This window comes from Quercus lobata, chromosome 1, assembly GCF_001633185.2.
Source record: "Quercus lobata isolate SW786 chromosome 1, ValleyOak3.0 Primary Assembly, whole genome shotgun sequence".
NCBI classification, from domain to species: domain Eukaryota; kingdom Viridiplantae; phylum Streptophyta; class Magnoliopsida; order Fagales; family Fagaceae; genus Quercus; species Quercus lobata.
This window is the reverse complement of record NC_044904.1, coordinates 18336164-18362351: the sequence shown is the minus strand read 5'-3', so window position 1 is coordinate 18362351 and position 26188 is coordinate 18336164. Positions and strand designations below refer to the sequence as shown.

The 26188-nt window shown below is 34.1% G+C and overlaps 2 protein-coding genes across 2 annotated transcripts; one reads left to right on the top strand and one right to left on the bottom strand.

Annotated features, from left to right (window-relative positions):
- Positions 1-4497: 4497 nt before the first annotated feature.
- LOC115981846 (G-type lectin S-receptor-like serine/threonine-protein kinase RLK1) lies at positions 4498-7213 on the top strand. The gene has a single exon (XM_031104244.1). It carries the CDS (start codon positions 4567-4569, stop codon positions 6985-6987), a length of 2421 nt encoding a protein of 806 aa, XP_030960104.1. The 5' UTR covers positions 4498-4566; the 3' UTR covers positions 6988-7213.
- Positions 7214-13022: 5809 nt separating this feature from the next.
- Positions 13023-14321, bottom strand: LOC115950241 (protein ALP1-like). The gene is made up of 4 exons (XM_031067475.1): positions 14153-14321; positions 13827-14038; positions 13513-13738; positions 13023-13429 (listed from the first exon to the last, which is right to left on the bottom strand). Exons 1-4 carry the CDS (start codon positions 14319-14321, stop codon positions 13023-13025), a joined length of 1014 nt encoding a protein of 337 aa, XP_030923335.1.
- Positions 14322-26188: the final 11867 nt, after the last annotated feature.

Genomic DNA, 26188 nt, shown 5'->3' with positions numbered 1-26188 from the left:
AGAGGGTAATATTTTGGAAGCACCAATTCCTACAAAATGCTCCTATGCTTGGAGGAGCATTCTGCAATCCAGGCAGGTAATACAAAGAGGAGCGATTTGGAGAGTGGGGGATGGGCAAAAAATTAGCATCTAGGATCATAATTGGCTACTCGAACCTGGTATGAGCAGAGTGATATCACCAAGAATCAATGCAGAGCTGAATAGGGTGTGTGATCTCTTTTATCCCAATACAAAGATGTGGAACACGGAGGTGCTGTAGAACTCCTTTTATCCCTAGGAAGTTGACTTGATAAGAAAAATTTATGTGAGTGATCTGTGTAATGAGGATTGCCCCATGTGGCCTAAGTCACCGTATGGTTGTTACTCGGTCAAGTCTGCCTATCAAATGCACGCAACAGAGGTGATCAATAGAGCTCCTTCATTGTCTGCTAGGGAAGATTTGAAGGTATGGAGGGGTATTTGGAAGATCAGAGCTCCCCAAAAAATCAAGCACTTCATGTGGAGAGAAGCAAAAGACTCCTTGCCTTCAAAACAAAATCTGGTTCGTCTAAAAATCCCTTTGGATGAGACATGCTCTCTTTGTGATGAACAGTAGGAAACGGTTCTAGATGCGCTATGGTTATGTGACCGAGCCAAGGCTGTATGGAAATAGGTACCCTGTTTTTCCCGACTGTACCAAATAGGATATCGGTCTTTCATAGACCTCCTTGAGGCTATACTCGATTAAGGCTCACTTTACTCAGTTGCTCTCTTCTCAACCATAGCTTGGAGCTTATGGCAGCAACGGAATAAGATTCGAGTGCAGCAACCATCATGGCCTCTCCATGAGATCAGTAGCAGGGCAAAGGATTTAGTGGTGGAGTTCTTTGATATCCATAAACAACCTCCCAGATCAGCGGTGCAAACTTCTCTAGTGCGATGGACAAAGCCTCCAGTGGATTTTTATAAAGCAAACTTTGAAGCGGCTTTATTCAATAATTGCAATGTGGCTAGCCTAGGTGTGGTGATTAGGGACTGCAATGGAAATATTATTGGCACTCTAAGTCAGAAAATAGCTTTTCCTCAATCGGTGGAGCATGCAGAGGCTCTTGCGGCGTCTCGGGCTGTGACACTAGCAAGGGAGCTGAATCTATTCAAAGTTATTTTTGAAGGGGATTGCCTACGGATTATAAAAGCTATTAATACGAAGGAGGCTTGCCATACTCTGTTTGGTCATATTATTGAGGAGATACGAAGTCTTAGTTCTTCCCTATTGAGTTGCAGCTTTCAACATATAAGGAGGGAGGGCAACAACTTGGCACAAGCCTTAGCTAGAAGAGCAGTTGTATTTGTAGACACTGGTGTATGGGTAGAAGAACTACCTACGGATTTGGAAGATGTATTCCAGCTTAATTTAGTTCAATAAAATTCACTTACAAAAAAAAAAAAATAAATAAAATACAATCATAGTACTAAATTTAAACTTAAAACTAATCATACTCTAACTATATTTCTAATCATAACTAAAAAAGAGATGTTCTCTGGTAATAAAGAGATGTTCTCTGGTAATAATAGAAATTACATAAGAAATAACGTTAGAAAACTTTAAAATCCCTTTTTTGACATTTCATTTAACCTTATTTATAATATATATATATATATATAATATGTAAAGGTTAAAAAAAAGGTATATTTATGGTTTTTATTTACTTAAAAACTAAGGAAAAACCAATAATTGATAACTAAAATTATAGTATTAAAATATTTAATGAGATCATCCTAAAAAAATTATTACATGCAACGCGCGGACATACGACTAGTTATTTTATAAATGCCCTTGTTTTCTCCTTGATTGAATAACTCCTTTGTTGACTTTTCAAATTAGATGTTAATTAACAGTTTCTGTCATTTTATATAAAGTATTCTTGTTGATTTAATTTTACAACAAAGTTGTAGGACGAATAGCTGCCTTTGTTGATTTTTCAAATTAGATGTTAATTAACAGTTTCTGTCATTTTATATAAAGTATCCTTGTTGATTTAACTTTACAACAAAGTTGTAGGAAGAAAAAAAAAAAAAATTCTTCTCAAAAAAAAAAAATGTTGTAGGAAATTATTGTTTGTGACAACTAGTCAACTAGTAAGTGGCTATGATTGATTCAGGAAAAAAATGATACTATGCTAGGGCTAAGGTCCTTTCATTGATGGAAAAAAATTATGTACTCTCGAAACAGTGCTACAAACTCTAAGTATGTTTGGATAGCGGCAAGCGTCTCGCGTTTTGCATGTTCAGTGTTTTTTAGTGGGTCATGTGTACTGTTCATAGGACCCGTAAGTACTTTTTTTTGTTAGAAAAACAACTTTAAAACTGGACCCTACGGTATTATTTACACATTTAAAAATTATTTTACTATAATGTTTTTAATTTTCAGCAATAAACGGTATCTAAAGAAATCCATGGTCTACGTTGGTTTGAGATATACTCTTTTTGTTGTTGTGTTGTGTTTTATGACGGTGGTATCATACGTTTCGGATCTTTATTGGGATTGATGAGTTTCGGTGTTTCCTGCATTTTGCTTCTGCATTGTTGAGGTACGTACTCCGATTTGTGAAAGAACTTTTTTTTTTTTTTTTTTTTTTTTTTTTTTTGTTTGTTTTTGGATCCGTTTGGTTACTGAGAAAGCAGAGGAAAGTGGGAGAAAAAATGGAATCTTGGATTCTTGAGAAGGCCAAATTTGTTTTCGGGATTGTAGGTGTGTAGTAATAAATAATAATAGAGCAATGTTACAATTATGAAAACTAACTGGTGCCGCTCAAGGAGATGACCAGGAAGGAGCTTGGAACTTTCGGCTCGGGCCCTTGCCATCGACTCCACCTCCAATAAAAATTAAAAAGTATAGAGACTAGACAAAAATTTTAAAAACACAGATGAAAATGCAATCACAGAAGTATAAAGACTAGAAGCCTGGCTTTTGGCACCACAGTAATAAATAATAATAGAGCAATGTTACAATTATGAAAACCAGGAAGGAGGCTGGAACTTTCGGCTCGGGCCCCTTATATTGACTCGACATCCAATGAAAAGCATAGAGACTAGACAATGTAAATTTAAAGGGGTGGGCCTCACATGTGGTTGCCAGCTCATTAGAAAAGTCTAGTCTAACTTCTTTTTGGGTTTAGAACGCTATGGTTCAAAACTGGTCTTTGGTGATTGAAAAAGTTCGAATAGCGTTCTCTAAAAAAAAAAAAAAAAACAAAAAAACAAAACAAAATAGTCTAAATAGCGTTACTATTAAGCAAAGACTCTGAGCTTTCTTTGCAGGTCAAGAACGTTGTCAGCAATGGCAGCTCCAAGATTTCTTTCAAGTGGGTCAGCAAGAACTAAGAACTAAGAAGATGACTCTTGAATAAGAGATGGATTTTGCAATTTACGTGGTTAATGTGGTAGGGTAAATCAATTTTTATTTTTCTGTATAATACATCAAATTTTTCTATCTAAAAAATAACATTAGAAATCAAATTGACATAATATTTTTTTTTTTTATTGGAATGGTAGAAAATTGACATAATATTGAAAAGGAAGGTGTTTGGATTGAGGTGTTTTGAGTTATATCGCTCAAAACCCAAAATCTGTGGGACCCATTGAGTGAAAATTTATTTGATTAAGTTTTCAATTTTTGTTTCCATGACTCATATCTCAAATTTTTGAGTTGTGAGGATGATGACTGAGAACTACTCTGAAAGTATTTTCAATTTTTAAGAAATGTGTTTGATAGCATTTTCGTAAATAAGTGCAACCGTGGGGCCTGTTAATGACTTGTCACATCCTTGCTCAATACCGTTGGAAGCTTTTCTCTTCTTTGGCTTTAGCTACAGCTTCACAATGAAGGTCAATAAATACGTACACCTATCGTTCCCCTCTGTTTTTTCTCTCTACTCTTTGTAGCCATTACTACAATTCCAACTTCCCCTAAACCTAACATAAATTTCTTCATTTACTTTTTCTTTTCCTGCTTATATCACACGCGGGAGGGAGAAGTGACCATTTTGAACCATACAGGCTATGGGCTCCAAAAAAAAAAAAGTGACAAAGTTGAGTTATGAGAATGAGAAACACGATTTTGAGTTATGAACCAAACAATTAAGAAGTTGGGGACCACATTTATATTTGATATAAAATATAAGGACTAAATATGTAATTTATCCTTAATTAAAAAAACAACTTACAATCTCATGCATTTGTGAAATATTTTGTAAAAATTTTCTTGTGTATCTAGACTTAATGATTAACAGATCATGTCATAAATTTAAATGCATAAAACTTATAAAACAATTTGTCACTAACCAAAAAAAAAATAAAAAATTTAAGCATTCGTTTATGAAAAATGCTACCCGGCATTAGGTTGTTTAAATCTGCTCATCACCTTCATTACAATTTTCCTTCTCAAAAATAAATATAAATAAATAAATAAATAAAAACCTTCATTACAATTTTTTAGCAAAAGTTTTAATAGAGCATTTTCCTTTTCCTGTTGCCTGACTTACAACAGCAATTCCTCTTGATTGAACCCATTTCACTCTGGCAATCATGGATTTTGTTCTGCCTCACCTACTTTTCTTACTAATTCTGTTACCAATTTTCTCTATTGCTCAAAATAATGGTAATGTTACCACTGGAAACTTTCTCACAGCCACTAACAATAGCTCTCCATGGCTATCACCTTCAGGTGATTTTGCTTTTGGATTTCACCCACTCAACCAGACGGATCTCTTCCTGCTTTCCATTTGGTTTGCCAAAGTACCAGATAAAACCATAGTTTGGTTTGCTAAAGATAGACTAGATACTATTCCTGCACCGAGGGGATCAAAAGTGGAGCTAACTGCTGACCTTGGGCTAGTACTTACTGGTCCTCAAGGGGATGAGTTATGGAGATCTAATAACATTCTTCGTACAGTAGCCAGTGGTGTTATGAGCGACACAGGCAACTTTGAGCTTCATGATCGCAACTTTAATAAGCTATGGGAAAGCTTCAACAATCCCACAGATACTTTGTTGCCTTCACAAAATATGGATATTGGAGGGGTGCTTTCTTCTCGACAATCAGAGACACACTTTTCCAAAGGAAGGTTCCAACTACGGTTGATTCCTGAAAAAGATCTTGTGCTCAATACCATAAACTTGCCCACGGATTTTCAAGATAACTTTTATTATTCAAGTGGTACAAGTCAACCATCGAATCCTGGTAAACAACTGGTGCTTAACCAGTCAGGCGATATTTACATTCTGAGAGATGACAACCAAACACTTCCTCTAAGACAGGGAAAGCCAGAGTCAGCTGCTGAATTCTATTTCAGAGCCACTCTCAACTTTGATGGAGTTTTCACGCTATGTTCTTACCCAAAGAATTCCAGTGCCAATGGAATCTGGACTCCAATTTGGTCTGTGCCGGATAATATTTGTGTTGCCAGTGCTGCATTCGCAGGTAGTGGCACTTGTGGTTTTAATAGCATATGCACCCTTGGATCTGATAAGAGGCCGATCTGTACATGCCCCAAGGGATACTCCTTACTCGATCCAAATGACCCATATGGCAGCTGCAAACCAGACTTCATTCAAGGCTGTGAAGACGACAAGCTAAGTCCTGGAAAAGATCTTTATTATTTTGAAGTCCTAACAAATACATATTTTATAAACTCAGAAAACTACGCAATCTTGAACTCTTATACTGAAGATCAATGCAGCAAGTCTTGCATGGATGATTGTATGTGTGTCGTTGCTGTTTTTAAAGACGGTGATACCTGTTACAAAAAGAAGCTACCTCTCTCTAATGGGAGAGTGGACAACAGCAAAATTGGCGGGAAGGCTTTTATGAAAATCAGAAAAAATAACTCAATTACACTTACGGATCATCGTTTGCCAATTCCGGAAACAAAGAAGAAGAATCATGACAATTTGATCCTCATGTGGTCAGCGCTTCTTGCTAGCTCTGTGTTTGTGAACATTATATTAATTGTTGCAATTTGTGTGGGTGTTTTCTCTATTTACAATAAGAAGCTCAAAACTCCTATGAGAAATTTTGGTGCTGTGGAGATGAATTTGAGATGTTTTACTTACAAAGAACTTGTAGAAGCTACAGATGGTTTCAAAGAAGAATTAGGTAAGGGAGCTTTTGGTGTTGTTTACAAAGGAGCTATAGAAATGGGTTCTAGTGTCCTAGTGGCAGTCAAGAAATTAAATAGTTCAGTTCAAGATTATGAGGGAGAGTTCAAGACTGAAGTGAATGTGATCGGTCAAACACATCACAAGAATCTTGTTCGTTTACTTGGATTCTGTGATGAGGGACTACACCGATTACTGGTATATGAGTTCTTGAGCAACGGCACTTTGGCAAGTTTTCTTTTCAGAGACTTGAAACCTAGTTGGAATCAAAGAATCCATATTGCAGTTGGGATTGCAAGAGGCCTTTGGTACTTACATGAAGAGTGCAGCAACCAAATTATCCATTGTGATATAAAGCCTCAAAACATACTTCTTGACAACTGTTACAATGTGCGAATTTCCGACTTTGGATTGGCAAAACTTTTGAGAATGAACCAAAGCAAAACTCATACTAACATCAGAGGAACGAAAGGGTATGTTGCACCCGAATGGTTTAGGAACATGCCAATCACACCTAAAGTCGATGTTTATAGCTATGGTGTCATACTACTAGAGATAATTTGCTGCCGTAGAAGCGTAGATATGGAGAAAATTGAGGAAGAAAAAGCAATTTTGACTGATTGGGCTTATGACTGCTATAGAGAAGGTGCACTAGATGCTCTAGTTGAATATAATGTGGAGGAATTGGATGACAAAGAGAAGCTGGAGAGGTATGTGATGATTGCCATTTGGTGTATTCAAGAAGATCCATCTCTAAGACCTACCATGAGGAGGGTTACGCAGATGCTTGAGGGTGTTGTTGAAGTGCTCGTTCCACCTTGCCCGTTTCTGTTTAGTAGGACAGGTTAATCCAACATTAAAGATTTACGATAACTATGTCTGTCTTAGTCTTTGCTCTCTATTGCAATATGCAATCAGATCTTTTGGTTGTAGTTAAATATGTTTTTTGGTCTGTTTTATAACGATCTTTGTTATATTGGTTAATGTACTCTTGGGTGGATGAGGGCCGTAAAGATAGATGTAGCTGTAGAAGTTTGTTAATGAATAAAATTCCTACGGAATTTTTTTTTTTAAACTATAAAGCATAGTTTTGCTAAACAGTGTGGTCTGTTGTTTGAGTTTCTATGAGTTTGCTGTTTCTTGTCCTGTGATATTGTGATTTTCCTTTTCACTGTGTTCTTTCTATTTCTTTATGTGTTTGTGCGTACAGGAAATTTATTTGCTGATCAAACACCATATATAAGAAAAAGACTGGGCAATGAAACAGAGACAGCTAAGATGGTTCGTGTTCCATAGCCTATGGGTTAGTGAGGGCAAGGATACCTAAAGATTATGTTACATTTTGATAATTAGGTTCAATATATTGCATCTGAAATAATTGTGTTCAATAACTCCATGTTAGAGGGCTATGCTAGCTACTAAGCGCAGGACTCAAAGACTTGAGGAGACAAGTGTGACAAAGCCCAGTGAGGGTTACATGGAGCCATAATGCACCTTGAGACCAGTCAATATTTAAGGCACAACCCTATGTGTGATATTTCATGAACTCTTAGGCCACTAGTCCAACGTACAATCCTAAAAAGCCAGCATGAAAGGAACACTCAAAAGATGAGAGAGAGAGAGAGAGAGAGAGAGAGAGAGAAGTCCTATAATGCCTAGATGTACATGAGAAGTGCATGATAATCGAACTCATTAGAACTTGATTCCGAAACAAAGTTCATCCTAATCCAAACTAAAAATATGAGACAATAAACCTGAAAACCACTTAAAAACTGGACCTATTACGAAGTTGGCTTTTTAGCAAACACATGGTGTGCATGAACAACAATGACCATACATAAAAGTCAATGAGCATTATATGCAGCCCACATACATCATCTAGAAATAACCTAGATAAAACTTTTGTTTGGAATTAGTATAGAAAAGTGAAAATATAAAAAAACTTTTTTGTTTGGTTGAGAAAAAATAAAAACAATAGAAAATAGAATTGGTAAAAATTTACTACGTTCCTTTAAAAAAAAAAAAACAGAAGTAACACGTAATATTTTTATTAAAAATTTTGTGTATGAATGAATGAATACTTCATTAACCAAAAAAAATAAAAAAAAATAAAACTGACTTGAAAACTGAAAAGAAACAAATGAGCAAAAAAACAAAAACGAAAAAAAAAAAAATGAAAGAGGCTTGAACGTGGCCGAGTGAAGAGCCAAGAGGAAAAGAAAAAATGTTCACTCAAGGAGCTCGTGAACCTTGGTGGTTCAAATTTTTGTTCAGAATGGTGGGGCACTTTTGTCTTACATATTCAACAATCCTTTCCATGCCTATTTTCTCTATTTCCGAGAGACAAGTTTTGTGCGGCCCAGGTGGAAAATATCTAGGCCCACCCAAAAATTTTCTTTCCTCCCTCCTTAGCAAATTACATGCAAATTCAATTTCTACTTTATTGTTTTCCTTCCACTCTATTTCACCTTTAACCAAACATACCTTTAATAATGCCAAAAGGATATTAAATGAATGGAATTGGGAATTTGGGACATGGATGGAATATAATAAAATAGAGCCACTTTGAGGTTCTTTATGAAATGAGGCATGAAATAGACCGGATATAATTTGATCATTATGAGCAAATCTATAATTTTTGTAGACAGATCCAATCATTAGTTCTCAACTATAGGGGCAAATGGAATCCTATACATAAATCAGTTACTAAAAGAATGGAAAAGACTTTGACTGTGTCACTTAAGTTATATAGACCCAAGAGTTAAGAATAACAAGTTCATTACTTTTAGATTAAAAACAAGTTCTTCATTACTGAAAGACAAAGTTTCATCCAAATCAGCTATCTTTGTCTACCCAATAAGTGGCCATATATAAACAATTCGCATGACTCATTTAAAATTTATTTCATGATTACAAATTCAATCAAGTGCTCGTACAAACATAATTAATTTAGTTTCAAAAAATGCAATAACTCAAGAGTTATAGGAAAGTAATGTTAGATTAAAATGTTCATAAGTGTCCATGATACAATATGCAAAAAGGATCCCAATGAGTTAAAGACACTTCAAAATTATGGAAATTTATCAAGCAGCAACGTACAAATGGGTTCATTAATGAATTAGGAGAAAGTTAAGGAGAGTAATGCATAAAGTCCCACTTAACTAAAGTGCACCCAATCACACAAGCAAAAAATCCAGAATTCGAAAATCTATTGAATTTTGACAAAACCATTGCAATTTGGGTTAAAATAAGTTAAATTTATGGGAAAAAAAATAACTCATACAAACATAACCCTCGAGCTCTCAATCTAGCAAATTCAACTTAAAAGCACATGGGTTTGATTCATCAACGTGTGACAATTCCAAAAATTCTTGACAATTTCCAAACAAGTCCCAACAACTCCCTAAAAAGTCACAGTTGACAAAGGGTTGATGTCGAGACAAACTTGAAAGAATAAATATTGTTGTACGCAGTTTTACATACAATTAAAAAAGCAATTAAAGTCACGATTTCTAACTTAAAAATCATGACTTGAAGTCACAATTTATTTGTTTTTCCAATTGTGTAAAAGTGTGTGCATTGAAGTGTGTGTAATGAACACTACATAGCTTGAAAATTTTCCTAAAATGGATTGTTAACGAGTGCCCTAAGGGCACTCGTTAGCATGACCCTTAGTATATAAATTATGTTTGTGTGGTTGGTCCTAACCATTAGGATCTCATCATTTTATAGTGAATGATGTGGTTATTCAGTTAAAAGTTTGAACTATATGGGATCACACAAAGGAGACATTTTTCATGCTCTCATTTGCCAATGTTTTGAAAACCATCTTAAAAAGAGATTTTTGGCAAGGCAAACTGTGAAAGTAGAATTTTGAACTCACGGATTCAATGAGTCTTGCTATTTCTTGAGTAATGCTACATACAAAAAACAAAAACAAAAAAACAAAAAACAAAAAAAAAAACTTTTTCACACCAATTAAGTTGACAAATTTTTACTGCAACCCTGCCACTAACATAACTTTATTACCTACTGCTAACAATCTGCCACATTAGCAAGTTTCAATTTTTTTTGTGTCTCTAGAGTTTCTCCTCTTTCTTTGAATGAAAATTTTATTTTTACTATACTTTTCAACATCAGTGCATTGAGTTTTGATCCTCAGAACCAACTGAGTTTCTGCCAAGCCCACAAAAAATTATTTGGAATATATTTGGACAAAGAGATTGCAACAATCTATATATATATATATATATAGAGAGAGAGAGAGAGAGAGAGAGAGAGAGAGAAAGAGAGAGAGAGAGAGAGAGAGAGAGAGATGGGTTCAAGTTACACCTAGTGTAACTCTTGTAAAGTAACTTCTTTTTTACACTGTAGATTTGTAATAGATCTAACGGCTAAAAAAATATCATTAAATGCTATTAGTTTCCACCTCATTCGTAATTAATACTAGCATTTTATCTCTCCTTATTTATTTATTTTCACTTGATTAAAGGGCACACTGCCATTTTTAACAACTTACATTTCTATACTTGGAAAAAATAAAAACTATACGAGACAAACAAAGAAGTACTAATAAGACGTGCTAAAGGGCACACTGCCTCTATCTCTAATGTTGTGTTTTTGCCTTCTTATTTTGATGTGTAAGTTTTGTTAACCAAACAAAGAAGTACTAATAATAGAGAGTCATTTGGTTGAATATTGCTAAATTCAGAAAGCAATAATATATTGTGTCAGTGCACAACCTCATAAGTCTTGTATGGATCTACATAAGGAACCAACTATAATGGAGAGCTGAGGATTATTTGATTCTGTAAACCATTGGATAGCTTTTCTGAACTAAAAAGAATATGGTTCTAATTGATCTCACGGGAGAAAAAAGTAATCAAGCACAAGGAGAAAATTCAATGTATTCACAAGCAAGTTAGTTCCAGTCAGCTCTTCAAAAAAAAAAAAAAAGTTAGCTCTGTTTGTTTCAGCATTAATGTTTTCTGGAAAATAGGTCATTTCCAAGAGAACATTTGTTGGAAAACTATCTCATTTTCCAGTGTTTGGTAACGACCTTGAAAATGGGCTTGAGAATGTTTTCTAGTGTTTGGTATGTACAAACATTTTTTGGAAAACTATCTTATTTTTTTGGAAAACTATCTTATTTTTTTAGAAAACTATCTCATTGCAGCTATACCACTGCAATTTGTGTGGCTCTAGAACTCTAAGCATCAATACCAAGTGAATAGAAATACGCATATTGGCAAGAAGTGCTTATCTTTTACCATCCCACACCTTTGTAGCAGATAGCTTTCTCAGCTTCCTATCATGATTGAGCATGGCACTTACACTATTAACCACCAAAATTATGCAATCAATATCCACTAGTAACAATAGCAAACCAATCATTCCATATTAAAATAATTTTTAGCCAACAAAAGGACTAAAAGTTGCTTCCAAATCCACATGCCCATGAAACAAAAGGACTAAAAGTTGCAAACCAATACCCATTATAATGATCTCAAAACCTACAAACTAGACGCCAAATAGTCTAATAAATACCAAAATGCGAAATTGTCCAAATAGAAAAGCATAAATTCTAACAAAAATGCACCTACATAATCAAAATTGGCTTAAATAGTTGTCAAAGAAGTTCTGCAACCATTGTCTATGAAGCTTGTCATTTTTCAACATGAATGACCTTGCTTGTTTTTCATCCCCATTCAAATGGTCAAATGCAGACACAAGCATATTTTCTTCAAATCCATCCATCTTCATAACTTCTTCATAAAGACTGCCAAAATTTAGCTAATTTTCAGAAATCTTTTCTATTGCAGAAGCAACCTTACCAAGTTGTATGGACAAATCTTGGTAAACAGCATCTTCAATCATAGTAGCATGACTTCGTTTCCTGTGAGACCTTGTTTCACTTGAGGCCACATGTGAGGGATCAACTTGCTTCTTTTTGGATATGTCATCAACATCAGCATCAACAAGCGGAGGTGAGTCATCCAACGCTTCTACACCTATATCACCTACTCCCTTGGAAAAACCTCCTGTAGCCATATCCTTACCCACAACCAAAGCCATCTCATCAAACATCTCAATTTTCTTGTTTAGAAATTGTGCATGATTTGGATGTGCCTGTGTAAAGAAATGAAAAGAAAAAAATTAAAAAGAAAAAGAAAAAGAAAGGAATAGAGCCAAAAACTAATATGAGAGCAATAAGGATAATGAAAAATTTTAAACTTTACAATGATACAAACTAAAAAGTTTCTACCTATAAAATAAAAATAATAAAAGTTTCTTACCTCGACTTCTTCATCATACACTGTCCTATCACAGGTGATCATTTTCAAATCATCATTCCATCCAAACCCGCTTTTCTTATTACGAAGTAATGCAATTGTATTCCAATTGGTTTTAAGTGTTTTAAAGCGATGTTCCACATGCTTTGGAGTACATTCAATCATAAATTTCTCAGTAATTGCTTCAGCTACTTTAGCATATGATGCATGTTTAAATGTGTTGGATTGCTTGTTTACATGAAGAGCCTCATCTGCAAGTATCTCAAGTAATAAATTCTGCCTTGGTTGTGACCATCTAAAGTTGGTCTTGGTGTCCTTGACCTTCTGAGTATCCTTTTTATTTCCCATTGCAATTCTATTACAATGATATTCACAAGAAAAATGAGACAAAATGAAAGAAGAATATAAATAATATTCAATACAAAATATGAACTGGGGGTGTGCATGCCAAACAAAAATAATTGTAACATAAAAGTCTTGATAATATAAAACCAAAAAAAATCCATTACATAACCAAATAATATAAAGAGTATGAAATCACTCCATAGCATTATAATCCTCCCACATTTTACGACAAATATTATCCCGTGTTTAAACCCATTCTCTATTTTCTTCTTGGACTTCCCATTGTGATTGTTGGACTCTTCTACTTGTACTGTCATTTGCAAGTGGACTACCACAAAGCCCATTGTTCATAATTGAGTTTAAAGGGTCAACTCCTATTATATGATTGTGAATTATGCAACAAGCTAAGACTACATCCACTTGTGTTGGGAATGACCAAAAAGGTTCTGCATCTAACACACGGAAACGTTTCTTCAAAACCCCAAAACAACGCTCAATGCTAGTGCGTAAAGAAGAATGGCGAAGATTGAATAATTCTTTGTCATTTCTTGGCGGGTTATCACTAAACTCTTTCAAATGGTAACGAACACCATGATAAGGGGATATAATTCCTTTCCGAACTCCATAACCAGCATCACCAAGATAATATTTACCTACACGTTCATAGTCAAAAGGAAAAAAAAATCACTCCAAAAGCTACTATCCATAATAAAATCACTTTCTATTCCTATAATACCTTCAAAAATTTTTAATCCCCTTGGCCTAGAGAGTGTATCATTTAAGACACGTGAATCATGTGCACTTCCTTCCCAACCAGCTAATACATAAGGGAATTTTAAGTCAAAGGTAGCAGTAGCAAGGACATTTTGTGTTGTTCCATCCTTTCTGCCGCGAAACCTTCCTTGTATTTGAATTGGAACAGATGCACGAACATGAGTTCCATCAATAGCTCCCACACAATCCTAATTACGACCAATATAAGTTACATTTATCTTATATCTTTATATGTATATAAAAAAACAGGGGAAAATAAAAGCCTATGGAATTTACCTTAAAATAGGAGTTAAACCTGCTGCTATTTCTTATCTCCAAAGGTGTATCTTTGTCAGGCTCTCTAATCATGTGTTTGTATAATTGCAAAATAGCTCTAAGGACATGCCTAAAGTATCGATGCAGTGTCTCAACTGATCTATAAAACCTCCCACCAACAACTCGAAACCTCACATCATGTCCAATAGTGTGTAAAAAAATTAACACTTGTTCTTTAATGGATATATGAATGGTATCTTAAAGTAGATTATTCTCGCTCAAAATTTTGCATAGCGCATAAAGAGCAATGGGTCTCATCCTTATATGATGGAGACAACGCATATCACCTCTACAAAGAATATCATTCATATATGTCTCTCTTTCAAACTCTCGATTAACATGAGGTTCTCTAGGCATAACTCTTCTAGATCTTAGTCCTTTCAAAAGAACAACACCCAAAGCAATAACAGATGTAGCTGCCCCCATTATGGCAGCAGGAAGTGATGGGTTATCCATCTATATTTCCAAAAAAAAAAAAAAAATTGATGAGTATGAATTAAATGTGTACTTACAGAAAGCATTCATATATACAGGTACCTAAAGAAATCACTTCATAAAAAAAATGAACACTTTAAGTTTGATGAGACTAAACTATAAGGTAACAACATCATCACTCCATAAATACTAGAAACCAATGGCGGCTCTAGGAATTTTTTCTAGGGAGGTCATTAAGAAACTTAAATTAAACAAAAATTTAATTTAGAAAAAAAAATTTGAATATATTGAATTATTGAAAACAAAAACACACAAATACATGAAATTTTACAATTTTCTTCTACGAGTTTTCATATTTTGAAATCGTTTCATGATAGTTTATTATCAGTTCTCATTATCTATAGTCAATATAAGTATGACCATTTTATTTTGTTAAATTTGTATAATATTTTTATTTTTATGCAATTGTGGTTATATATTTGTCATTTTTTTAAAAAATTAAAAAAAAAAAAAAAAAAAAAAACTCAATTCCACTTGCACTGTATAACTATTAACTCACACAACCACACTCATCCTTCCATAAATAATACAATAAGTTGTTATTTGATTGTGAGATAAATTGATATGTGATCAGAGTGTGTAAGATTTAAAATAAAGTGTGCAAAAATATTTTTAAAAGTATTAAATTAGTAAAGCAATATATTATATATATATATATACATTTTTTTTTTCAAGTCAGGGGGTTCATTTGAACCCCCTGAAATGTATGTGCAGCTGCCCTTGCTAGAAACAATAACTATTGAGTTTGTTATTAGAGGCTAAAAATTGACAAGGTAATAGATGGTGAAGGAGGGACATTTGCCCTTAAAAACACTCTATTTCTGGACCACGTTTTGACTGGCTTACAAACACTCTGTTTTTGGACCGAGAAACAGAGTATTTCTCCTAACGAAAACAACAACAACAACAACAAAACTCTTTAATAATTTTAATTCCCTAGACATTGAGAGAGGATTCTAATATGACTAACATGAAAATATATATAGATAAAACCTCTTCTATATCTCTATCATGGCTGGACACATAGGCCTGAATATATAGAAAAGATACGTGCCAATAGCCAACTAGTCATTAAATCACAGGTTTATTTCTGACGTGATTTCTGATGTTTTTGTATACAAAACGTTTGACAATAATTACAGTGACGTATAATTGAATAATGGCTACCATTGAAGATCTGGATAGTAAACCGTGTGAGCATAATTGAAATCAAGAACCTTACCATGGGAATACTGCAAGGAAGAGTTGTTGACCGTGAGAGACAAATAGAGAGAAATCTGTGAAAACTGAAAAGAGGAGAGACCAGAGGGGGAGAGACAGTGAGAATATGAGAGGAGAGAAAAAGCAAAGAGAAGGGAGAAAACTGAGAACTTACCGTGAGACTGTGAGACAGAGGCGCCAAAATAGTTGTTTCCCTTGACTACAGAGGGTAAAGAAAAAAAAAATATTTATAGGAGATGTGATGCGTGAGAGAGAGATTGTTTTCCAAAAAAAAAATTTGGAAAACATCCCATAGAAAATAAGCCTTGTTTTTATTAGGGTTTTCCATTGACTAAAGATAGTTTTCCGTTGACTAATTTTTTTTTATGCTACCAAACACTGGAAAATGTGGAAAACTATCTATATAGATAGTTTTCCAGTGAAACAAACAGAGCGTAATTGAAAATGAACTTGTTCTTCTCAATCAATCAAATAAAAAATGAACTACTATTTCCAAGTACTTAGCTGAAGTTACTTGACCATTCTATTTCTCAATGATTATCTATCTTAGATATTTTTCTTGTATAGTTTATTTTTTTTCAAGTTTAGAAATGTAAGTTGTTAAAAATGGTAGTGTGCCCTCTAATCAAGCAAAAAACAATAAATAAGGAGAGAGAGAGAAAATACTAGTATTGATTATGAATGAGATGAAAAGTAATAGTATTTAATGATATTTTTTTAGCTATTAGATCACTTACAAATCTACAGTGTAAAAAAGATGTAACTTTATAAGAGTTACATTAGGTGTAACTTGAACCCATCTCATATATGTATATATATATATATATATATATAAGCTTAAGCATAACATTTATTATTACTACAATCTTATTGAGCCACATCAACGGTCACATAATCCACCTATTTCCAACCATTTTTCCCTTATTTTTGAACCTTCTTCTTTTTATTAATTACTAGTTATAGGCTCGTGAGTTGCACGGTTTTATGAAAAAGCTTATAAAATAAATGTATAAATAATTATATATATTAATAGATTCAATAAAAATAAAAGAAAAAAATTATCAAGTGTAAATAATTATCTCACTAAAATAAGAGGTAAGATTTCATCCTAAAACTAAATTAAATTGATAATTCCAAATTGAATTTTAAATTGATAATTATTTTAAAAAAATTTACTAAACAATTGATAAATCTAAAATTAATATAATCTTGATAATATTATAAATTAAGACTAAAGTCGATAATTCAAGAAAACACGTATAGAACATCTTGATAATTTGATGTAACATAAAAATCAAATAAGAAAATTGTTAAAATTAAAGTATTAATTCTAACCATATTTAATCATTAATTCTAAGACCCTAACCCTAAGCATATAAATTAGATCAAAGCTAAGAAAATTAGTTTAAACAAAAGGCAACCAATACACAAAACCTAATCAATTTAATAAAAACAAAATGCAAAAACAAAGAAGGAGGCTTTAGAAACTTGACAATGTTTTCCAATGTTTTGAATTCATTAATTAAAATCACATGAAGAGAAAAAACTAATAATAACGCTAAAGAAAATAAACAAAATGAAAATAATAATAATAAAAGAAGAAAGAATGCATACCTACATTGTCATGGGATTTAGACATTCACATATTGAAATAAGTTTCACTCCAAAAAAGATATATAGGGTTATATATTGGTAGAGTTCCATTTGAAATATAATTCATTTAAATCTTATTGAAATTAAAGATATCTAATCAATGTTTTTGTTTTTATCCCATAAAAATTGGAATTAAAAAAAAGGTCATATGAATAGGAAAAAAGAAAAAAGAAAAAAAAAAAAAAGAGTTGATTCAACATAACGTAACATATAAAAAATTTAAAATTTAAAAAAAAAATTTAAAAGAGAGAAAGATATCATGGTTGATAGCTATAAGGAATTTACATATATATATATTTTAAATGTCATCAACGTAGAAATTATTAAATTAATGGAGATATATACAGTTTTTTTGGGATAGATAGAGATTATCAAATTATTGGAGATATATACTGTTTCTTGGGATATATTTATATTAATCACCTCTTGAAGAATTTGGATTGTGCTTATCCAGTTTTGTAGCTTGATATTCTGATAAATAAAAAAATAATGTTAATTAGATGAAAAATATTATCTAAGTTAAATTTTTGTATGTTAAATATTATCCCTTAATTTAAGAAATATATCCTAACAAATAAAAAATAATGTTAATCTAATTTTATTTAATGATAAGAATAAATTAGAGTGATGAAGAAGATTGTTGCAAATCAAAGATAAGCACTTAGCCATTAGCATAATCACAATTCATGACATGAGATTATTATATTAGTATATAAATTTTTATGATTTGGCAACATCTTTTATATTTCCTTTGTCACATGACTGTACGTCAAACTGGAAGCCAATGAACCCACTAAAAGCTACAATGCTAAAAACACTGTCAATTTTTTGTTTTCCTCTGTTTTTGGTTTAAATTCTATCCTTAGGTAATTCTTTTAGATAAACACAACTGTTATAGTTGTAAATGAAATACTATTTTCTTTCATTACTTGATTTGTCATATTTATCCAAAAAATATGTATATATCTATTCTTAAAATCTAAAAACTTATTAAAATTTCTGCAATTTAGTAAAGCCACATGGCGCAACCACGGCGTCTAAGCCTAACTTTTATTATATATAATATGATATAATGTATCTTACTACTACACTTCTTACAACCTTTCTCCCTCCCTTTTACCTTTTTATCTCTTCACTACTCTCAACCTTAATATCACTTTTCCTCTATCCCCTTCTCTCCCTTTTTATTTTGGCTCTTCTTATCCCCGTCCTATTACTATAAATTTGTTATTCTCTCTCCTATTCTATGTATATTTTTCCACACAAAAATTTATTTCCATCTCTCTCTCATTTTTTTTTGTGATTTTTTTTTTTTTTTGGTATCTCTACTTTAGATTGATGAATTCATGTGTTCTTTAAGACTCTACTTTCCGTTAATGCAATTTTTTTTTTTTTTTTTTTTGGAGAAAAGCGTTGATGCAATTTGGTTTTATTATTTTAAGTTATTATCTTTTTCTCTTTTCTTTAATTGTTAAATGTTATCCTATTGCATATAAAGATAATGTATAAGAATACAATGTTATTCTATTATATAGAATGACTTGGATAATTTGGTGTTTGAGGCATGACTATTACTTTTACTAGTTGCAGACTCGTGCAATGTGCAGGAAAAAAAAATTATTTACTAAAATGAAAAATACTATTTCTCTTTTAAGAACTCAAATGGTAAAGCTAAAAATTGTTCATTCCTAACTAATAGTTAAAAAGAAAATCTTTCTCAATAAGCATACATTAGACACTCTACCTTTCTCAAATAACATTTGTGTTTAGTTTATTACGAGAGCACCAAAATTTTGGACAGGGAGCTAATCAAACTACACAATATTATGGCAACTTCAAAGGCTGACATTATGCTTATAAATTTAATATCTTCAAGTTTCTGCCCTCTATTTTAATGTTTACTTCAACTCTGAGATGATTACTCCAATAGAAACAATCTTAGTATCTTACTAATTGACATCTCTTCTACAGTCAGTTACATTTTTTGGTTCTTCTTTTGAATTCGAAAGCTATTTTAGACATTTACATCTAACATTGTCATCTAATAACTATAGTTCTAACCCTTTGAAGTATGTAAAAAGAATGTGAGCTTGATTATTTCTTACTAATACAATGCTTATCTAGGTACATTCAATAATATCTACTAATAGCTTACAACCCAAAAGTAATTCACCACACCTCTATTATATAATTAGGCTAAAAATAAGCATGATTTGGATAATGTCTCCGTGATCAGTCTAGGATGAAAAGAGCAACACTATCGCATTAAGGATTTGGGATTTCTAATGTATCACCTTCAATTTTGGTTTTTGTAGCATCACAGTGGAAGCAAATCAATAGCTTAGCACAATCCCTGCGACAAAGAAAGCTAACTCAAATTATAATTTTTTTTTTTTTTTTTAGAACAAATCTATATATTACTAAAAGCTGAAGCGTAACGTTTAATGCTGCTGCTCTCATGTTGCGCCACATCAACTGCCACGTCATTTTTTTTTTAAATATGATTTGTTCTACAATTTTAAAATGGTTTTTACAATTTCCAGCCTTATAAATGCAGCCCACTACTTATTTATTTACTTCCACTATCACCCTATAATAAATCTGTATAATTAATCCAGCCCACCTTTTATTTATTTAGTTCTACTATCAAGCCCAACTCAAAGTATTTTCAGTTCAGTTTTAAGATTTTGTGTGAGCCTTTTCATCTTAAAGGAAAAACAAAAAAAACAAAATGTTGAAGCTTTAGGTTTTTTTTTTTTTTCAATTTTCTTATAATTGTTTTTAACATTTATTTTTTTAATATTTACACTTCTCCAACCTTTCTCTTTTCCTTACCATTTCATCTCCCCACTACTTCAATATTTCTCCCTCCCTTACCTTTTTGTCTCCCCACTACCCTCTACATTAATATCATTCTTCCTCTTTCCCTTCATCTTCCTTTATTTTTGTCTCTTTTTATTCACACCCTCTTACTATAAATTTGTCACTATCTCTTCTATTCTATGCATAGTTTTCCCTCACAAGAAAAAAAAAAAAAAAAAAAAAAAAAAAAAAAAAAAAAAGAGGTTCCCTCTCTCTCTCTCTCTAAATTTTTTGGTGGATTTTTTTATTTTTCTTGCATCTCTACTTTAGGTTGATAATTTTTTATATTCTTTAAAACTCTATTTTGGGTTAATGCAATTTAGTTTTGTTTTTTAAATTGTGATTTAGTTTTGTTTTTTAAATTGTTGTTGTTGTTGTTGTTGTTTTTCTCTCTCTCTCTCTCTCTCTCTCTCTCTCTTTGATTGTTAAATGTTATCCTATTGCGTTCTAAAGAATTAAATATAGTATATAAAAATATAATATTATTCTATTACATTGCATGATTTGGATAATTTAGTATTTATTTTGTTACATAGCATGATTTTTTATAGTGCTTAATTTAGATGTTAAACTATGAGACTTTACTAATTTTTGTTTATTTTCTAATTCTTTGTGGTGGACAAAATACTCTTAATAGTTGTATTAGAAGTACTCTATAATGCCATTTATTTAAAGAAAAGCAAAGGTTAGCCAAACGAAAATAATCGGATAGGTAACGAATTTTAACTTTTGCAATTTTATTTTTATTATTATTATTTTATAACAATGCATGTATAGAAATTTAATTCTTAGATTTTGCTAATAATGGTTTATTTGATAATATGTTTTGTGCGGCCAAAATTATAATTTCTACAAAGAAAATAACCTTAATAGATTATCAAAAACAAAAATTTATCCTAATATTGGTTCAATTAATCATTGTTAAGTTTTATTAATTTTTTTTAGTTTACGTTTTTTGGGTGTTTTGGATTTCCTATATTACATTTATGATTGTTCCTACAATAAAAAAATATATTTATGAAATACATTACTCATTATTAGATTAGTTTAAATTGTAATTTTTTTTTTAATAAAACCACCATAAAAATAATTATCTCGCGCAACGCACGGGTTAGTGGCTAGTTGTATATAATAGATATAAACTATATGGTTGTTTCCTCTACATCAACAATCATAGAAATACAAAGAGAAGTGCAACCCCAACAACCATTATGATTTTAATCAACAATATTGTACACTAACACATCAAGCATAAACTGTCAAATGATTGGTTAGTAATAGGAAAAGAAGAAAACCTAAAGACTAAAAATTCACTAGCTTTGGTCAACGAATGCTACATTAAATTAAGGTAACAAACTTAACAGGAGAACTTGAACTTTTTATTAAGTATTTTATACGTAATATAAATGACTTGGGAGGAAAGAATAGTTCCCAACAAATTACTTGTTGACTCAAAAGCTAAAGAGCACTCCAAGTCACAAAGATGACAATACTACCCAAACACCAAAGGCAAGTGCTGAACATAACTTAAATAAATTTAAGACAATCTTATTTTTCATGAGGTTGAAATGCAAAATGCACTAAGAATGGGAATATACATCTAACAAAAAAAAAAGTATCAAAGAGAAAAAGATATACCAACCCAATGTGACACATTTCTTTGAAGATTGGAACTTCTCTAGGTGGGGTTCATTAGGGAATAGAAAAGCTAATTTCAAAGAAATAAACAGTAGATTGATATCTCAATGCATACGACACATTCTAAAAATTGTGTTGTCCTTAAAATATGCATGTTGGCATAGAATGAAGAAGACCAAACTCATATAAATCACAAATAAGACAAAGAGAATCATTATTGTAAATTTAGAATATCCATCATTTGGCACTTTGTCTAATTCAGTTTGTCATCATTTCTTCATAATAGAACAATACAAATTTTGTGTACAAATATATATGATTTATGACTATTAAAAGGGACAATCAAACAGGGGGCCAACTTCAAAATCAGAGGTGTTGATAATCTATGCTACCCAACATTTTTAAGAAAAAACTAACCTAAGAAATCGAGGAGTAGATACAGTGGAGAGAGCGACTTTACCACCAAATCTTAGATATGTGTTTGGCTCATTAAATCTACATCAAAATGGAATCTCCTCACCTGCCAAATCATTTTGGGAATCTCAGGCCTCATAAATGGTGTGGGGTCAAATACACCAAGAGAGGAAACTATAATGATGCAAACTTGCTTTGAAAAAAAAAAACACATGCATATGGAGTTAATAGTTCAGTTTTGAAAGGGATTAAAAAGGACAAACCTTCAAATGTGCATTGTGTCTTTCCCCCCTCCCCCCTAACGTCAGATATTCTCATCATTCTTGGTCCTAAACCTGGATTTGAAATACCTTTTGTAGGGCTAAGGGCCTAAATGGTATATTGGGCCTTAGGCCTTGGCTGAGAGTATAGTGATCTGAGAACAAATGAATGGTGTTGGATGGATCAAGCTTGGAATCTAATGAGTAAGATGCGAACGGAAGGTGGTCTGAGGAGAAATGTCTCCTCGGATAGGTTAAGCACGGCTCAAATGTGTATCCTAAAGTTTCAAGGTAACCATCCAGGAGGCTCCAATGGTAGGGACATGTATCTCGAGTGTACCAGAGGGCTGGGAGCTCAGAAATATCTAAAGAAAAGATATTACCACCGCATTAAATGCTCTGCAGCTAACTTTCTGGCTGCATTAATGTGGAGAAAACCCCTGAACAGTGCTGCCTTAGCTATCCCAACTCACAGAGAACCTGAAGGAGTGTCCGATAGGACAAGCACTTAAGTAGTGGCTTAAATGACTAACAAGTGTAGGACCAAGATCATTCAAAGGAGACTATATAACATAAGAAACCCCCCATGAAGAGGGGATCAGAAAAAAAAAAAAAAGGAAATACTGTAGCAATTAGGAATCAAACTTGTAATAGAGCTTCAAGAGCAATTTATAGGAACCAGTCTCCTCGGACGTTGCCGAGGATATTTTTCCTTAGTGTAAATTTGTTATCTTCCTTTCTTTATCATCAAGATCTGTTTATTTGCTGCTTAATTCATTGAAGCACAGTTTTCCAACCCATTCTCTACCAATTTATTGTTTTGGGCTTTTTGGGCCTTTTGGGCCTAAGTCCATATACATTTTGGGCTAGGAGTTCAAACCAGGTCCTTACAATTGGCGCCATTTGTGGGAAGATTACTCAGGTGATAGTGAGTGCAACGTTTAACCATGGTAAGTTTAGGTCTATACCAGATAGAATCCATAGGATCCCAACGTGAAAATCTTTTTGTCAACCTCAAGCGAAGGAGGGATCGGGAGGGGAGTGCGCATACTGTCTAGTCTGGTAGGAGTCAGCCCCGGGATAAGAGCCATCTCTCTCGTCAGGATGATACCAGAGCCCTACAACTAGAGGTTGACCATCTGAAGAGAAAGCTACACCGTGCACAGCAAAAGCGAACCCCCTCCGACTCTGACGTCTCCTCTAATGATGGAGAGGATGCCAGTTATAGACAAAGGTAGGACCCCACCCAGCAAGTCTTTCTCCTACGACAAGGAGCACCATCATAAATGTAGGTATAAGAGCCTGCCTTGCAAAGGCCTAGGAAATTGCGCTATAAGTAAGGCATTGAACCAAGTTTCCAGATCACCCTTCATGCGTAGGATTGAAGGCACAAGACTTCCTCAACGATTCAACCAACTAGCGTTCACCATCTACAATGGTCGAACAGATCCCGTGAAGCATGTGAGCCACTTCAACCAAAGAATGGTTGTCCATTCCAAGAACGAAACCTTGATTTGCAAGGTGTTCCCCTCCAGTCTAGGACCCGTGGCAATAAGATGGTTTGATGGCTTAAGGGCGGGTTCCATAGGTTCCTTCAAGGAGCTCACCTAGGCATTTGGCTCTCGTTTTATCACTTGTAGCAGGGTTCCTTGGCCCTTAGATTCCCTATTGTCTTTGTCCATGCAAGAAGGGGAAACCCTGAAAACGTACTCGGATAGATACTGGGAGATGTATAATGAAACAGACGGTGACTATGATGACGTAGTCATCAGTACTTTCAAGGTTGGCCTCCCAACAGAGCACCGTTTAAGGAAGTCTTTAACAGGAAAGCCTATCACTAGCGTGCGCCAACTCATGGACCAAATTGACAAGTATAAGAGGGTTGAAGAAGACCAGCAACAAGGGAAAGGAAAGGATAAGGTTATCCCTCAGGAGAGGAGGGATTTCAACTTAGACCAATACAACAACAACCAGCCTCGAAGAGACTTTGCTAGGCAGTCAAAGTCTGCCAATACTTAGGCGGTTAACACGATGTTCCAAGAACCGGTACATCAAGTTCTAGAGAAAATTAAGAATGAGTCATTCTTCAAATAGCCAAATAAGATGGTAGGAAACCCCATGAGACGTAATCAGAATCTCTATTGCCAATATCACCAGGACCAGGGACATACAACAGAAGACTGTAGAAATTTATGAGACCATTTGGACCAACTGGTCTAAGAAGGAAAGTTGAAGTAGCTCTTGCATCATTCTAGTGGCCAGGGGAGCCAGACCTGCTCGGAACCCCGAAGAGATGCTTCTTCAAGACCCCATTTGGGCACAATAAATGTCATCTTTGCCGCTCCAGGGAGGATTGGTTCTTGCCCCTCTAGAGTGAGGTCTATAGCTCGGCTATCAACCGAGGACACCAGTCTAAAGCCGAAGAGGGCTAAAGTGAACATCCAGCCGGCATTAAGCTTTTTGGATGAGGATAAGGTTGGAACTATACAACCCCATGATGACGCTTTGGTGGTCACGCTCAGGATTGAGGGATATGATGTGAAAAGGGTGATGGTGGACCAAGGCAGTGGTGCTAAGATTATGTACCTCGACTTATACAAAGGGCTAAATTTGAGACCCGAGGACTTAATAGCCTATGATTCTCCTTTAGTGAGTTTTGATGGGAAGGTTGTCATTTCGAGGGGCCAGATTAGACTACCCGTGCAAGCTGGTTCAGAAGTAGTAGAGGTGAACTTCATCATGGTGGCCGCTTATTCCCCCTATACTGCCATTGTGGCCAAGCCCTGGCTCCATGCTCTAGAAGCCATCTCTTCTACTCTGCACCAGAAGGTGAAATATCCGTCGGGCGGCCAAATTGAAGAGATTGTTGGAAGTCAATCCACGGCTAGGTAGTGCCTAGTGGTCGCAATCTCACATCAGCTCGAAGCTGTGTCCTCAGCCTCTGCTAAAAAGGGCTTATAGCAATTAAGAGCTCCGGTGTTGCCTATCAATGGACCGGCCGTGGAGGTGAATTGCGAAGACTTGGAAAAGGTCGTTGTTGGTGAGGATCCGGAGAAGTTCTTTCAGATCGGGGCTCAGCTACCTCCTCTAGAGAAGGAAGAGCTAGTAGAGTTTCTTAGAAAAAATGTTGATGTGTTCGTATGGAGCACTTATGAAGCCCCGGGGGTGGATCCGAGCTTTATCTGCCATCATTTAAATGTTAATCCATCTGTCACTCCTAAGAAGCAACCGCATCGGCACTCATTTAAGGATCACTCTAATGCCGTCAGAGATGAGGTGAAGAAGCTTAAGCAAGCAAGGGCTATCAAGGAGGTTTTCTACCCTGAGTGGATGGCCAATACTGTGGTGGTAAAGAAGAAGAGTGAAAAATGGCGAGTGTGAGTAGACTTCACAGATCTAAATAAGACTTGCCCGAAAGACCCCTTCCCTATGCCTAAAATCGACCAGCTGGTGGATGCAACTGTAGGCCATCCTCAAATGAGTTTCTTAGATGCCTTTCAAGGGTACCACCAGATACCATTAGCCCTGGATGATCAAGAAAAAACAGCTTTCGTCACTCCCACTGGAAACTACCATTATAAGGTGATGCCCTTTGGTTTGAAGAATGCAGGGTCTACCTATCAAAAGATGATGATTAGGATGTTTGAAACACAATTGGGCAGGAGTATTGAGGTCTATATAAACGACATGGTGGTGAAGAGTAAGGTAGTGTCCGAGAATGTGGGAGATCTCGAGAACATTTTTGAAATTCTGAGGAAGCACAAGTTACACCTTAACGCT

Bases quoted from the DNA above. Each gene is read 5' to 3' on its own strand.
- LOC115981846 (XM_031104244.1), top strand. From the start codon at position 4,567: ATGGATTTTGTTCTGCCTCACCTACTTTTCTTACTAATTCTGTTACCA.
- LOC115950241 (XM_031067475.1), bottom strand. From the start codon at position 14,321: ATGGATAACCCATCACTTCCTGCTGCCATAATGGGGGCAGCTACATCT. The intron at 13,739-13,826 runs GTAAATTCCATA...GGTCGTAATTAG, and splicing joins GGTTTAACTCCTATTTTAAG to GATTGTGTGGGAGCTATTGA. The intron at 13,430-13,512 runs GTATTATAGGAA...ATGAACGTGTAG, and splicing joins GGGATTAAAAATTTTTGAAG to GTAAATATTATCTTGGTGAT.